This window comes from Emys orbicularis, chromosome 9 (assembly GCF_028017835.1).
Source record: "Emys orbicularis isolate rEmyOrb1 chromosome 9, rEmyOrb1.hap1, whole genome shotgun sequence".
Taxonomy (NCBI): Eukaryota; Metazoa; Chordata; order Testudines; family Emydidae; genus Emys; species Emys orbicularis.
The window spans coordinates 101769623-101786182 of NC_088691.1; the positions used below are offsets into that span (position 1 = coordinate 101769623).

Consider the following 16560-nt stretch of genomic DNA (forward strand, 5'->3'; position numbering starts at 1 on the left):
CTGCATCATAAATCACTGCTAGGAGTAACTGCTCTAGTTCTTATTCAGTGATTGGCCCTCTCACCCTCCACTTTACATTTACTGAAGAACAGCTCAAGCCTACTTTGAGAAAACAGGTTCCTGCTAAGATTTCACAAGAAGATGTAACAGATCATTGTTCAAAGTCAGAGGTAAGGAATGTCACAGAGGGTGACAAAGGGTCAAGGAAGGATAGCCAGGTGCACACTTTGGAGGGGTGTGTTTTGCTCGGGACTGGCTCAGGGACTCACAAGGAGAAAACATTTCTTCATCCCGAGTGAGAAAGTGGACAAGGACGAGTGCTCCACAAGGGGTTGGTGCCCTCAGGGAAGGCTGCTGAATAGCTCCCTACTGGAAAGCACTGCCACTCCTTTGGGCAATGGTGCAATATTGTTTCAATTGCCACAGGTCGCTCCCTTGCCCATTTTATATTTCTTCAGCAAAATGGAGCAGGTCCACACGCCTTCCCAGTGAAGAAGCCTGAACACTGCCTGCTGAGTACACACCAACTAATACCTGCAAAAGATTCCCACCACACCACAGACACACACGTCTCAAATAAGGTGGATGAACAGGGATCCTAGAAATCCATTTGCCGCGGAAAAACGCACAATTGGCGTTTTTACAGAGATGCTTCAGTTTTTACATTTGGTGAAAAAAGAAAAACATACACTCGCACCCCGTTTATCAGAGCCTCCCTTATCCAGCTGTCCGTCGTAACCAAACTGGAGCTGTCAGCCCCGGGCGGCAAAGCTCGGGCTTCAGCGGATCTGCCACCGTTCCAATTAGATCGGATAAATAGGGTTCCACTGGATAGAATACAGGACATAGAAGTATCTGGGATATGCAAGAAATACAAATTGCAGTTCTATTAATTTTATTTTATTTTAAGGACTGATGGCACTGGTAGGCTTCGAACTCGCTTACAAATTGTAAATATAGCAATAAAATATTGTGTTCAACTGATACCTGTAGATATTGTGACTTGGGAAACTAATTTCAGTGTTTCATTTTCATCACAGAAAAAGGCGGATTTTTAATATTTTTTATAGGAGAATTTTGGGGTTTTTAATCACGGAAGACTAGGATCCCTGTCGATCAAGCACCCAGCACAAATCTCAGCGGGCCAAATTCAGAGCTCACTTACATGCGTGTAAGCCCCCGTGAAGTGAACAGGATTGCATGGGGCATTAGTCAGCACAGAACCATACACATGGCCTTTCTTGGCTGCTGAAGTTTCCCTGTACATAGATGTTCCATCCCCTCAGCTCATAAACCAAGGGATAGTTTTAAAAGCAGGTCCAGAAATTGGTCCAGTGAACAACATGTAAACAGTACACTTCAGCCAGCTCATTACATCAGCCCTATGGACCTTCTCCCCAGGGCAGTCTCTCGGGGGGCGGGGGGAAGGAAGACACACCCACACCCACACCCACACACTCTGTTTAATTCTATTCAGCAATGTCGCTTCAGAATAAACTATTAGGAATAATTGGATTGTGTACATCTATCCAACCAGTCCTCGTCTGCTGCTGGAGTGGCGCTGCTACCCAAATTGTGATTCCTGAGAAGGTCTCTTGTTTTAACCAATAGGGGACACATCCCATCAGATAATCCCTGAATCACAGTGCAAGGCATATGCAGTGGAGTGTTGATAACCTCACTCTCCTCTGGGGCTGCTGCCAGTGAAGCTAGGAGTCTTGTTACAGGATGCTACCTGTGTCCTTAAAGGATAAGCAAGGTGGTTGCTGAAGAAAGGAACTGCTCTCACTTCCTGGAGGACTGGCTGCCTGCAGAAGGGGAGTAAGAAAGGGACTGTCAGCTGAAAGTAGAACTGATTATTAGATGTCCTCTGCCTGTGGGGAACACCTGTTCAACCTGGACACAAGCACAAACAGCAGAGCAAAAATGCACAAAGGAAACTTAAACCACAAATGTTACAATGTTGAAAATATGGGTTTAGTCATGACTGGCATTTACACTTTATCTGAGCTTCCACGTATTTGCCAAATATTACTGTCACCATTTCTGGACAATGGGATGCTGTTTTAAGGGCTGGTGTTTCCACAGATAAATTAACCCTTTCTTCTTCTTTTTGTATTACAGTAGCATCCAGATGTCCCAGCCGAGATCAGGTACAGCACATATACATAGTCAGAGAGCCCCTGTCCCAAGGAATCCACACTCAGAATAGCCAAGACAGACACAGTGGAAGAAAGGAAGGAAGGAAGGATTCTTCTCCTCATTTTACAGAGTTGGAGCTGAGCACAGATTAGGTTAAATAATTTACCCAGAGTGTCTGTGGCAGAGCTGGGAACTGAGCACAGATCTCGAATCTCAGGTTGGTGCCTTAACTGCAAGCCCACGTGTCCTCTCTGTAAAAGCCTGCCCAAGAGGGAAACTAGTAAAAGCCCCAAAGCTGTTGGCTTTACTCTGAGGGGGCCTACTTCTGCTTTATGTTACATCTGTGCAGCACAGCCCCAATGACTTCACTACTGATGCAGGGCTCAAAATGAAGGTGGAATTTGGCCATAGGGGTGTAGATACCCCCATGCTACCTGTGCATACATAAGACATTAAGTCCACGTACCCTCAGTCACCCCAAAAGAGAAACCCATCTAGTCAAAGGGGATGTCTACACTAGGAGCTCAGCTAGGGATAGGAGTCCCAGCTTGTGCAAACACGACAGTTTTTAGCAATGAGAGCTAGTGCATGAGGATGCACAAGCTGGGACTCCAGCCCTAGCTGAGCTCCTAGTGTACACGTACCATTTGCCTAGATGGGTTTCTTTTTTGGGGGGACTGAGGGCATGTGGACTTAATGAGAACTAGTGAGTGTCTACCCCCAAGCTGGGAATCACACCCCTAGCTCCTGTTGTAGATGGAGCCTAAACTGGATTTCTTGAAATGTGTTGCTGTTTTCTATAAAATACTAGTTACACTGTTAACAACAAGCGAGAGACTCTAGTCTGTGGGACTACACTGGCTATAAGCTGTATCGGACAATCATCTTTCTCTCCTCATCATGACCAGTGCTTGGCTCTCATAAAATCTACGTCACCAGAAACTTGCGACAGACAAACAAATCAGCCTGACCCAGGTGTGTGTGTGGGGGGGCTATAGTCCCTCTGAGCATGCAAAAATGAACAGGCCTAGAGGTCTGAGCAGAGAACTGGGAGTCAGGCACTCCCATGCCCTCATCACAGTTGCTAACTTCCACGTGGTCAATAAGCACCCGACATTCACAATAAGCCGAAAATAAAGCTAATCCCATTTCAAAGCAAGGCCAAAACAAGCCAATCCCTAAGAACCCCAACGCTCTGTGTGACTAGATCTCCCCGGTGTGCAGTCTGGGACTGGGGTGGGCCCGCTGTGCACCCCTGACTCTCTCTCCCCCCTTGCCCCTGCTTGCCCACCCCTACCGGAAGCTGGTCAAAAAAAGAAGCAACAAGCAACAAGTCAAACAAGCAACAAGCTACAAGCCAAAAACTAGCCAACAAGCAACTATAAGCCAATTAAGCTAAAAACAAGCCCAATTTCTGCATTTTTTTCCATGGGTTTGGCATGTCTGGCCCTCATCCTTGGGTTTGGTTGCTCATTTAAGACCAGATTTTTAAATATTTAGGTGCTTCGTAAAATCCCAGTAGACATCTACCTGCATCTTCAGACACTTCAGAAAATCTGGCCCTTAACCTATGTATCTCAATTTTCCCCTCTGTAAAATGGGGACAAAGACGCACGCCTGTATCACAACACCCATGTGAGGTGCGGGGGGGGGAGGGTTAATTCATTAATATCTGCGAAGTGCTTTGTGAATGCAAAAGGCTGTACAAACGATAAACATATTGAAAGTAATATTTATGAAAGATACCTGTCTAAAGCCCCTAGACTGCTTAGAAATCTCAGCCATTACTAACAAGATAATACAGTGACCAGCGAAGAGTTCCCTATTAATAGCAAAGTTAGTGCCAGGGAATCTGTGACTGATGCAATAAGCCTAACCTGGAGCCTCTTTCCAACACTCAGGAGAGGGAACTGCCTGTTTATGTGATCAGATGTATCCACTGTGCACATAACTTTAAGATGCACACTCAGGGCAGAATTAATAGAGCTACGTCCAGGTGAAGTCTTAAAGTTCCAGTAGCCCAGGAGTCTGGCCTTGTGGAGGCACTTACCGAGCCTTTAGAGAAACACAAGGGACTTAAATCGCTGATCACATTCGGTTTAATGTGATTTTGATAAACGCTGCACTGTACGCTGTTTCCCTGGATACGGAACTCCCTTCAAAGCCCCCACTGAGCACTTAGCACAAGACTGGATGTAGAGAGGACCGATCAGGACAGATCTTTCATAAAACGCATGCACCCAGGAGCACGAATTCACGCTCAGCTCCACACTCCCTGGAGAAGCTGGACACGTGGACAGCATTTCCTTGTGTGTGTGCATGCTGCTCTTTCCCCTTTTTCAGCAGCGCTTCCCTTTAAACAGGCAGCGAAACAGGAACCGGGGAAGGATTCTTGGCTATTAACACCATTATTGATCCAGTCAGACAGTGCTCGTATTACAGGAAACAGCAAGCACTGACATCAAAGCTAAAGAGAGGGTATGTGCAGCAGGAATACAATGGGGTCAAGCTAACAGACCTGGCCAGCAGCATGATCGGGGGGGGGGGGGGGGTGAACATGGGACTAACTCGGTTCTAATCCTGGTTCTGCCACTGACTCACTATGTAGAGTCCCAGCTCTGCCACCGATTTACTATGTAACCGCAGCCAAGTCACTTCACCTCTGGGTCTCAGTTTCCCCATCTGTAAAATGCGGTTAATAATACTTATGTACCTGATACCGGGTGAGGCTTAGGGGCATTGTGAAGCTAATTAATGCTTGTAAAGCACTCCGAGATCTTCAGATAGTAAGTGCTACAAAAATGCAAATTCCAATGATGATTATCGCATGCTTGTAATAAGTACACAGCTAGCAGGTGCTTTCATATTTATTCATGCTGGCTCCAAAAAAATATGCCTGCATATAGTTGAGTTTTGGAAAAAAGTGCCTAAAAATGTCAGGCCTTGTCATTACAAAAGACAGATGTGTTCTTGAGTTAAAATCCTAACAAGGCAGTTTGTAGTTTTCACACGAGTTAGCAGGTCGAGACACAGAGAAGGATCCCCCATCTTTAACTCAACCTGCGGACTCGTATGAAAATCAAAAAGTGCCTTGTCCTCACGAGGATGCTAACTCAAGTTAAGAACACACCTTTTCTCCTAGTGAAGACACAGCCCTTGGACTCCTTTACATCTGCTGAGAGGCACTGACTGCTGTGTGAGCATTTGGGAGTCAGCTGAGGCACTTACACATTGAGGAGTCAGAAGGGCTAAGAATATTACAATAGGCTGGAAGTGTCTTTCACTTCCACTTCCTTGGCCATCACACCCCTTTTCTAGCTCTCCTCCTCTCTTCCAGAGTCTGGACAAGCAAGTGACACCAGCTTAGACTTTGTTAGGCTCACACTCAGCAGGTCAAATTCAACAATGATTCACAGATTATAGATTATAAAGCCAGACGGGACCATTGTGATCATTTAATTGGCCACGCAAGTTACAAATAAAGTGGGTGTGAGCCAAAGGAAGTCTAAAGGATTAGACCAGAAGTCTAATTTGGGGGCTGGAAGAAGGTTTAAGTGTCACTAACTTAGATTCACCTTTGAAATTGGGCCACCTTCTATACCAAAAGCAGAAAGGAGGCTATTAATGGCTATTAGCCAGGATGGGTAAGGAATGGTGTCCCTAGCCTCTGTTTGTCAGAGGGTGGAGATGGATGGCAGGAGAGAGAGCACTTGATCATTACCTGTTAGGTTCACTCCCTCTGGGGCACCTGGCATTGGCCACTGTCGGAAGACAGGATACTGGGCTAGATGGACCTTTGGTCTGACCCAATATGGCCGTTCTTATGTTCTTATGAGGTTGGATCTAAATGCTGACATGACAGTCTTGAACAGTGGTGGGTAACCTGCGGCCCGCACGTGGCCCATCAGGGTAATCCGCTGGCGGGCTGTGAGACAGCGTTTACATTGACCAGCCGCAGGCACGGCCGCCCGCAGCTCCCAGTGGCCGCGGTTCGCCATTCCCGGCCAATGGGAGTTGCGGGAAGTGGCGGCCCGGGAATGGCGAACCACAGCCATTGGGAGCTGCGGGCGGCCGTGCCTGCAGACTGTCTCGCGGCCTGCCAGCAGATTACCCTGACAGGCTGCGTGCGGCCCGCAGGCCGCCCACCACTGGTCTTGAATTATGAGCAGCGTGCTCAGCAGGATAGAATTCTATGATTGTATATCCAGCAGTGGATAACTACATAGTCATATACTGCTGGAACATTTACAGCACATAACATTCACGGAGACTGCTGTAAAGCTTCCTTCTTTCCTCCCTAAACACAGACAACTTGAAGAGTGAGAATTTTTCACTTACTCTGCCTGCTTCTTGTAGATGATCCCAAAGAGCTGGGCCGGCTTGTTTGCTGGGGTCCAGACTGTGAGAACTGTGGTGCAATGGTTGGGATCTTTCCCTTTCGAGGACTGGGACTCTGCACTTCGGGAGTGCGCGGGACCCTACGTTTACCGGTGAAGGCAGAGGAAAACTCGCTGCTGGAAGAGAGACGGAAAGATTTAGAATGTTCATGCTCATGTTTTTATATCAAGGGACAGAACAGGCTGCCGAACATGGGGGAAATCTAACTGCCATTTGGATACCTACAGTCAACCAAATCTCATTGCACACCCTCGCCAACACAGCGCTAGACACACTGGCCAAAGTCTAGTGAGGTCACAGATGGACATGAACATGGTTCCCCCTCAGCTGCACCTTAGAAAACACACGCCTCATTAAGGAGCCACATTCCCTTCTGTGGCTCTTATGTTTTCCATTGTATACTACTTAGGTCACAAACACAGAATCAATGAACCCGAGGTGCTACAAAGCTATTGAAGCGCTGAATATATGGCTCTCACATCAGTTTAAGACTGCACTATTATTTTTTCCTGTGCGCCTCATCTAGGTGTCGATCCTGAGATTTCTCAACTCCCATTCAGGTTAATGGAATTTGTAGGCATTGGCACCTCACAGGTCTCCCTCACACATGTGGATCATGGCAAGCTAAGTTCCCTTGGCTCTCCCTCAGTTGTGTAATCCATGCATTTCTCCTTTGTAGTGTGAGCCTCTTTAACATCTGCCCTTACTTAAAGCCCTACCCTGTGCCCTAAGTTCAGTTCTGTTCAGAGTTTAGTCATGTGGAAGCAGAGATATTCTCCGACAGTCAGAAGGATGCAAGGATAAAGTCTCCTCTCTTAGCCCTCTTTCCAGGATCAGTATTCTTGAGAGGGGAATGGGAGGTACTAACTAGTGTTGGTGGATACTCTGGAGGCACCTGGCCAGTGCCCCAAGCGTTGATCCATGGAGTATTCTTGCTTTTGGGTCTATATTAATTTATTACTCTAGCCAGCCATACTTTTCCTAACCAGAAAAGACCAAACCGAAACAATTTCAGCATGAAAAGGACAATCACCTTTAGGAGGAAATAAAATTAGAGTCAAGAGAAGAGACCCAAAAAGTGCCAACCAGCAATAGGTAATTAAAGTGGTAGCTGGAGGGCCTCTTTTGCTTCATCAAAAGAAGCCATTGTGACGGATAGGAAGAGTGATTAGGAGGATTTGAGGACATCTAATCTTCCACTCTGGATGGAATGCTGCAGAGTTGGCAATGATTAACTGGTCCCCGGCTGCTGCTTCACCTTTTGCAGAGCTACGCTAGCAAACATTTCTTTTATTTTTTAATTAACATTAATTGTCCGGGATTTTGCTTTTGCAAACACTAGCTGTAAGACTTGCTAATCAGTCAGTCACACAGACTTGCCAATCAGTCAGTTAAAAGTCTGCTCTGAACCATCTTTGTAGCAAGATCTCTCTCAGATAGTCGTTTACTTGCCTCTCTTTTATTAACCTTCCTAATCATTTCAAAAGATCATGCAGATGATATCCAGTGTAGGGAAAAGGCATTTACAAAAAGAGGAATCTGATTGGCCAAAACAAAATTCCAGGCCATGGTGCTATTACAAAAGATCACAGGGATTTAGAACCAACAAAAGTGATTTAAATGTTACTGTCCACAAAATAGTTTCACAGTCATCTCCTGTTTGCAGTTTTTATCACTTGCTTTCAACTTATTTAGTTTTTGATATTCTAATGATGTACTTGTTACAGATGTACATCTACAAATGTAGATAATCATTAAAATGCTAATGACCACCAAAAACAATACTTAAACACGCTTTGCACCATTTGGGCAGAAAGTGAGCTTCCCTATCCCTCAGTCCCACATACTTAATAACAACAGTCTAGATCTAAAATTCTGCATGTTAAAAAGCCCTTGCATGGCCATTAAGGATCTCCCTGGAGATTAGATATAGGAACCTAAATAGCTATACTGTAAAAAGCATACTTAGAGACAAAGCAAAACAGAGCAACCAGAATTCATGTCTTTGCAAAGGCACAAGTGCAAGAGGACAGGGAATAAACTTAGGGTACAAAATCTCCCATGTTGAAGGCAAAATACATGGAGCATATGGCAAGTGTTGATAGTAGACCCCTAGGTATCCACATGTCCACTGTACCTCAGCCACCTATCAAATATCAAATATCCAAAACTCGATGAAAACAGAATTAGCCAAAAATAATTAGAGTTTAACTAGAGAGGTGCTGGACACAAATATGTCATGGGAAAATATTTAGCAGTACCTCCTCTTTTGTCCTATAACTCCAGAGGTGTTAACTGGCCAGGGCCGGCTCCAAGCACCAGCTTGCCAAGCAGGTGCTTGGGGCGGCCACTCCGGAGAGGGGCGGCAGGTCCAGCTATTCGGCGGCAAGTCCCTCACTCCCGCTTGGAGCAAAGGACCTTCCACCGAATTGCCGCCACAGATCGCGATCGCGGCTTTTTTTTTTTTTTTGGCTGCTTGGGGCGGCCAAAACCCTGGAGCCCGCCCTGTAACTGGCCACTTCACCTTGAATAGTCTCTTACAATGTGCGTTAACTACTTATGCTCAACAATTTGTTCCACCTTTTATTTAGCTGTGACACCCTCCCTGAGTACCTTTTCCAGACCTGATGAAGAGCTCTGTGTAAGCTAGAAAGCTTGTCTCATTCACCAACAGAAGCTGGTCCAATAAAAGATATTACCTTGCCCACCTTGTCTCCCATAGGAGGAATTATTTATGACAACTTGCTGCCATGCACGGAGAGTTTTCATCCCCCTTAGCATTACATCAAAACTTAAATCTTTATTTAGAAGAAAAAAAACTATTTGCTTTCCCAGTAGCAGCCTGAAGCCAAAGAAATAACTGGAGAAGAAAGTATCAGAGGGGTAGCCGTGTTAGTCTGAATCTGTAAAAAGCAACAGAGGGTCCTGTGGCACCTTTAAGACTAACAGAAGTATTGGGAGCATAAGCTTTCGTGGGTAAGAACCTCACTTCTTCAGATGCAAGAATCTTGCATCTGAAGAAGTGAGGTTCTTACCCACGAAAGCTTATGCTCCCAATACTTCTGTTAGTCTTAAAGGTGCCACAGGACCCTCTGTTGCTTTTTGGAGAAGAAAGATCCATCATTGGATGTGATAGGGTTTGAATGTATGAAGATTAATGACGGCCTTGTTTTCTCCAGAGGAACCACAGTTGAATTTCTAGATAATTAAAAACGTGACATTAGGGAGGTATCCAAACTCTCTCTCTTCTGCAGGTACCGAATGAAGGGCCTGAGATATTAAAATAATACTGCGCTTGCTCTTAACCAAATACAAATACAACTTCAGCCTGTCAAAAGCCAGCTTATTTACAAGTGTTCTGTAGACTATTAAATAAAGACAGACTTTATTATACATAAATTAGTTTTTGATTGGCTAAACCCACAACAGGTTTGTACTCAGACAATGAGAATGCCTCAGATCAATAAAAGTACAATGGGCAATTGTCGCTCCATCATTCATTAGCTAAAATGATAATTGGTTGCAACGGAAATAAAGTCATTGCAACATGAACTGTCAGAGTCAGGGGGCTTCATTCATTTCTCAGTTTGGTTTAACACCAATGTAAATTCAGGGCCTGGCGACACGTGCAGATGTGGAGCGCTGTGAGTTAAACCCGCCTTCGGAGAGCGCAGGAGGGAAAGCGCTGCAGTCTGTCCACACTGACAGCTGACAGTGCGCTGGCGTGGCCACATTTGCAGCACTTGCAGCGGCATTGGGAGCGGTGCATTATGGGCAGCTATCCCAGCATGCAAGTGACTGCAACGTGCTTTTCAAATGGGGGGGAGTGGAGTGTGACAGGGAGCGTGTTGTGTGTATGTGGGGGGAGAGAGAGTGGGGTTTTTGCTGTCTTGTAAGTTCAGACAGCAGCAGATCCCCCCTCCCCTCCCCCCCCCCTCTCTCTCTCTCACACACAGCATTCCACAGTAATGGTTGATTTGTCTCAGAGCAGATAAGCAGCCGGCTGTCAGAAATGGAGCCTTCAAAGGGCACTTCCACATTCCTGCAGTGATTCAAAACAATGACAAGAGTGGCCACTTGACTTCAGGGGGTTATGGGACATTTCCGAAGGCTGATCAGAGCGCAGTAATGCAACATCTCGTTCACACTGGCGCCGCAGCGCTCCAGTGGGGGCGCAGCTAATGTTATTCCTCTCGCCGAGGTGGAGTACCAGCAGCGCTGTAGCCGCAGAGTCAGAGCGCTCTACGTGCCTTGCCAGTGTGGACAGGGAGTGAGCTAGGGCGCCCGGGGCTGCTTTATTGAGCTGTAACTCGCAAGTGTAGCCAAGCCCTCAGTGACTTCAATGGAGTTATTCCAGATTTACATTGCTGTGAGTGAGAGAGGGATCAGGCCCAGGGTCCCTGGCATTGAAACAAAACTATTCTGCTTTGCCTCAGTACATACTTTCCATTAAGCCTCGGCCAATGCGTAGCATGGAGAAGATTGCTTACAGTGGGCAAAACTAAGGTGGAAGCAATGGTCCATTCACTTTGTTGTTCACTGTCGGAACTAGTTCATTTAAGTATTTATCCAATGGAGGAAATGAGACATTGGAACAAAAGGCATGTTTGGCTACTGTAGAAGCACCATGTTGACTTAGCACCTCTAATGCAGAAAATCCAGCACATTGTTTGCTTTGCAAATGGCTACATTCCAATATCCATAACTTTAGGCTGCTTTTGTACATACAAATCACTGCAAACATGGGTTGCCTCATGGGTGAGATTGCACTTTCGCATCTCCACGTAGAGACTCCTCTAAAACAAGAGCTGTATGTCAGTGAAGAAAGGGATACCCCAGTATTACAGGTCATAAGCCACTATACGGAGCTGGAGAGTTATTTCTGGTGACTCAGTAGACAAGGTGAGCCCTATTCGCTCCAACCCAGGAGGATAAAAAGGGGCGAGGTATCCCATAGAGGCAAAGGAAGGAAGCTTAGGCAGAGGTTTGCTCTTTTTTTTTTTTTTTTTTTTTGGTATTTATCAGTAAATGCAAATCCCCGGAAGAGGTTAAGTTTGGAGCGTGCGCACGCGGGTGCGTGTACACATTGTGCTGAGAATGGGCTGGGGATGCTGCCAGTTCGCAGCTAGCTGCACTCCAGAGTGACTGAGAAACAGACGGCTCTGTCTGACACAGGGGAGGAAACATGGCTCCTTTCACATACTTCTGATGTACTGTTCGTGTTTGTAATGTTTGCTCAGTTACCATGGAGATGGGCAATTCAGAAATATAAATGCTGCTGCAGGGCAACAGAATCGGACCATTACATGTCCCAGAAGTGCTAACTTGTTGGCAACAGATAATTTATCATATCTCAGCATGGGAACAGTGTAACTGAGAAATTAAGGAAATAATAGGGAGATGTATGCAACAGAGAAACAGAAAGCTCTAGCCACAGAGCCCAATTCCCAGAAGGGTGAGTACCCACAGCGTCAACTGAAGTCCACGGGACCTGAAGGTCGTCAGAACCTCTGAAAGTTGGGTCCAGATACTGGCTTGGTATATCCTCTCCCCAACACATCCACACCCGGCCCCTTCGGCATCTATCCTCATCCACTCCATGCTCTTTTGCTTCTGAGTCACTGCTTCAAATCTGCCCCAAGTCAGGCAGCAGCAAAAGTTGTTGCCACCCAATGGTTATTTGAGGGAATCTATGAAAAAAAGATAGTGGGTCTCGGGGTCCAGTTCCTAGTAGACAAGGATCCCCAACCCAACAAAACAGCATCACAATTGCAGTTCCATGACAAACCCTTGCGGAGAGGCCAAGCAGTAGTGATCTCTTCGGGTTAGGGATGGAGCACACTGATGGAAGAACTTGCCCTGCTGCTGTCTTTGGCTATCCCTCGATGCGAGGATGATGTCTGCCAAGGGGGTTCATTGGTGGGTTTTTAAGTGGCTGAGGAGCCCAATTCGTGCCCTGCAGATTTTTCCACAGAAGTACTCAATGGATAACTCAAGGACTCAATCCTTGTCATGCTCCCAATGGCCCTGGCTCCTGATGGATATAATAAATGGTTTTTCTGCACAGTAAGTCATCTAAGGAAGCGATCAGGATTTTTTTTGCAGGTGACAGTGTTGAGGCTTATGGCTGATGTTCATTAATGAAATCAGTTTGCTTTAGATTTCTTCTGTTCTGGCCCAGATTTTTAAAAATTGAATAGCTGCCACTGGCAGAGGTAAGAGTATTTTGTTTGGCAAGTGTCATCACAGCTGTGTCACACCACACTACATCAGACATCAATTGGCTTCACAATAATATGGAATTAGCTGGTAACCAACTGGAGTACTTCCCCGTTTCCTGATATTCAGCACTTTAAAATCATACCTGTATGATTGCCCATTAACTTTGTCCTGGACAAAATCAGTGGATCGGGCAGACAGGACTTCAGTAACTGCTGGGACGTGTTGATCCGTTCTGAGACCCGCTGAGAATACCTTAGATGAGTCTGTTTCAATTGCTGTTTGAAAAGAGGTAACGTTTCAAGGCAGAGGTGTCACTTTACAAATTACAAGTAAACGCTGTTAGTCTGAGTTCCCCTCACACAAGGAGCAGCCACTCAAAGACCCCACTGTCAGTATCATGTTATGACATTTGCTCATTAAACCAGATTGCCCACCCCCTGCCCAGCACTAGTGTAGAATGTATAAATCAGACTTGTGCATGAAAGGACAAGTCAGTTTTCTGAGAGGGGCACCGGGGACTAAGACATGCGAATCCAACTGGAGTGAGGAGGCACTGTTGGCTAAGTTCCCTCACTTAGAAAACATGCCCCCAAAGCATTTTCATTTGGTGCTCTTATAAAAGTGTACTGCTCTCATGTTCTGAAACAAGGACATAGACTGGGACACTTTCAGACAAGCACCAGACCAGCTGGAGAGAGTTTTCTATTACTGTCTCTTCTGTGAAAGAAGTGCAATGATCAGACCTGGGGAGATCACAGGGTCTTTGCTTGAAGGTTGCAAACAGGTGTCAGAGGGTCATGGCCATCCTGTCCTTACCATGTTGCTAAATGGAAGGGTGGTGGTCCGAGCTAGATCCTAATTAGAAAAGAGAGGGATTCCCAGGTGGGTGAAGGTCCAGGTATGGAAGAGCAGAAAGTGGGCAAAGGTTTGTTGGGGCAAGGGCAGGCACTCCCTTGTGACTCTGAGGCTGGATTACATTGATCCAACTGTGCATCTGAAGCTTTCGTCTCACCCAGCCCTTCACTCCTGGTCAATTTCTGATCATTTTAGAACTCCACTGCATCAAACCCAATGACACCCTCAACCCTGGGCTGTTCAAAATGAAGTTGGAAAACGACCAAAACGAACCTGATCAGGTTTCCAGTACACCAAGGGCAAAACTTAACTAACTAAATGCCCTACTGCAGAACAATATTATTGGGTGACAACAGAGCTTCTAGAGGGAGCACAATCTTTATCACACACATATGGAAAAGTGTTACAGGGGCGGGGACAGAAGTGTGTTGTACACTCAAATTTGTAGGTTTGTAGTTTCATGTGATTATTCTACATATTGGTTTTGGCTCAGCCTTTTCATGGTAATAATTTTCCATAGGATCACAGTGTTGCAACCAGATGGGAATGCACCAAGGACCCAATCCAACTTCCACTGAATTAAATGAGTGTCTTGCCACCGACTTCAATAGGAGTTGGATCAAGCACCAAGTTCTCTCTTCTTGCTTCTCACCTCTTCCATCCCCTTTTCCTTTCTGAATCCCAAAGATCAGGGGAGAAATGGATGACCAATTATTTATTTTGCAAGATGACACCTGAGGCAAACCACTGGGAACCCTTACGACAACAATACTGGACTAGTTGCATGACTATTAAAAAGAACCTCGTCTCTGCTATTCAAAAAGGTATTACTTTGCCTGCAAAAGTATATTATACTTAGAATATATGCATAGATATATATGTAACACGTTCCCATTTAGTGACCTCCCCTCCTACAAAAAGAGATACTGCAACTCATGTAGTCCTCTTGATAAGCTATATATTAAATACATTCACATGTACACAATCTGGATAGAACCTACTAGTAAATTTTGGTTTAGATGAGACATAGTATCAAGGCTATATTTATCTGTGATGATTAAAGAGTTAATAGCACTTTTTCCAAGGGTAGGGGCATTAATTCCATTGTCCGTGTCAAATTAAACAATAGCATTTACATTCTGCTCTTACCTAAATTTCCTGTTGTTTAACATGCCCCTATTAACAAACTGCTGTATAGCATCACTGGCAAGGAATGGCTGCTGCATTTCCACGCCAGACGTGGCTGTATTTCAGGGGTGAGATAATATCTAAACACACCATTTACAAGACACTTTGGGCTCCTTCGGACTGAAGTGTCCCTTAGAAATAGAGGGATTATTTCTCAGAATCAGTATCCAATAGAGGGTTTCATCCTACCAGACATTTTTAATCAGCAAATAGTAGCACCTTTGATGTCCGATTTGCTTAATCCCCTTTACGAAGTTCGAATATTTAAAAGACTGGTTTTTCCTCAATATAGGAAAACTGCCAAGTCAGCAGGTTTCCTATTAGCTTATAACCTCTGATGTTCTGAGCCAATGTTTCTGGCCAGCTGATCTCTGCAGAATGTTTTTGTTCTGTTCCTATGCGCTATTGTGAAATCTGAGGCTTGAAGACCATGCCTCTCATTATGACAGAATATACGGAGTGCTCAGATGCATGCCTTGAGCTGGAACTTCATCTGCTCCTCTTGTACCCCTTGTCTTGGGTTAAACCTATTATATCAGCTCTGCACATTATGCAAGCAGATTCTTGTCTGTGAAACCTTGGTTACTCTTCTCAAAATCCCTTTCATTTCCTTTCGGAAATTTAAAAAAAATATGCCATTTCTTTACTGATTCAAAGCATATTTTTTTAGCAAAGCAAAGACATCTTAGTTGGTGACTTTTTAATAATTCTGCACTGCCAGCTGCAAGACGCTGTAACTGAGATCCCAGCACATTTTGCTGTTAGTGCCTAATTTACACTGTCGAACTTACCCCTGCAAATAGGCTGGGACCCCACTACCCTGATCAGAAAGCTGCATGCCCTTCCCCATCTCAAAAGCAAGCCCGGATGAGTTTGTGTTAGCTTCCATTCAAGTTGCAAGGAGAGAATCTCTAGCAGAGCCTTCCATGCTGTTGTTCTCTACAACAGGACCTTGAAGACTAAGCTTGATAAGTTTATGGAGGGGATGGTATGATGGGATAGCCTAATTTTGGCAATTCATTGATCTTTGATTATTAGCAGGTAAATATGCCCAATGGTCTGTGATGGGATGTTAGATGGGGTGGGATCTGAGTTACTACAGAGAATTCTTTCCTGGGTGCTGGCTGGTGAGTCTTGCCCACATGCTCAGGGTTTAGCTGATCGCCATATTTGGGGTCGGGAAGGAATTTTCCTCCAGGGCAGATTGGCAGAGGCCCTGGAGGTTTTTCGCCTTCCTCTGCAGCGTGGGGCACGGGTCACTTGCTGGAGGATTCTCTGTACCTTGAGGTCTTTAAACCACGATTTGAGGACTTCAATGGCTCAGACATAGGTTAGGGGTTTGTTACAGGAGTGGAAGGGTGAGATTCTGTGGCCTGCATTGTGCAGGAGGTCGGACTAGATGATCATAATGGTCCCTTCTGACCTTAAAGTCTATGAGTCTATAAATGCTGCCCAGCTGAGGGTGGCTCTGGCAACTTGCTAGGGGCCTAAGGGCCACAGCTAATTTAAAATCATACGGAACAGACGTACAGGTGTAACCACAAGGGAGGAGATGAGGGGGGATATGCTGCCCTCTCCCCCCCAAACTTTTTTACTATCCTGTTTATGTCCCTCTCACTCTGCAGCTGTAAACTTAATGGGTTCCCATCCTCAACCACATTTTATCATTTCAGCGTAGTTGTGAAGGTGACTGCAGCTGCCTTCAATGGTAATAGAGAGGAGACGACAGGTCCCAGCGACAATTCATTTAGGCCC

The 16560-nt window shown here is 45.5% G+C and overlaps 1 protein-coding gene across 1 annotated transcript in view; it reads right to left on the bottom strand.

Moving 5' to 3' along the window:
* Positions 1–1785: 1785 nt before the first annotated feature.
* Positions 1786–16560, bottom strand: part of ARMC9 (armadillo repeat containing 9) — a 115487-nt gene continuing 100712 nt past the window's right edge. The window contains exons 24-26 of the mRNA XM_065410958.1: positions 12905–13037; positions 6481–6656; positions 1786–1808 (exon numbers count right to left, since the gene is read on the bottom strand). Of these exons, the coding sequence (XP_065267030.1) occupies positions 1786–1808; positions 6481–6656; positions 12905–13037 (332 nt within the window). The remainder of the gene's footprint in view (positions 1809–6480; positions 6657–12904; positions 13038–16560) is intronic.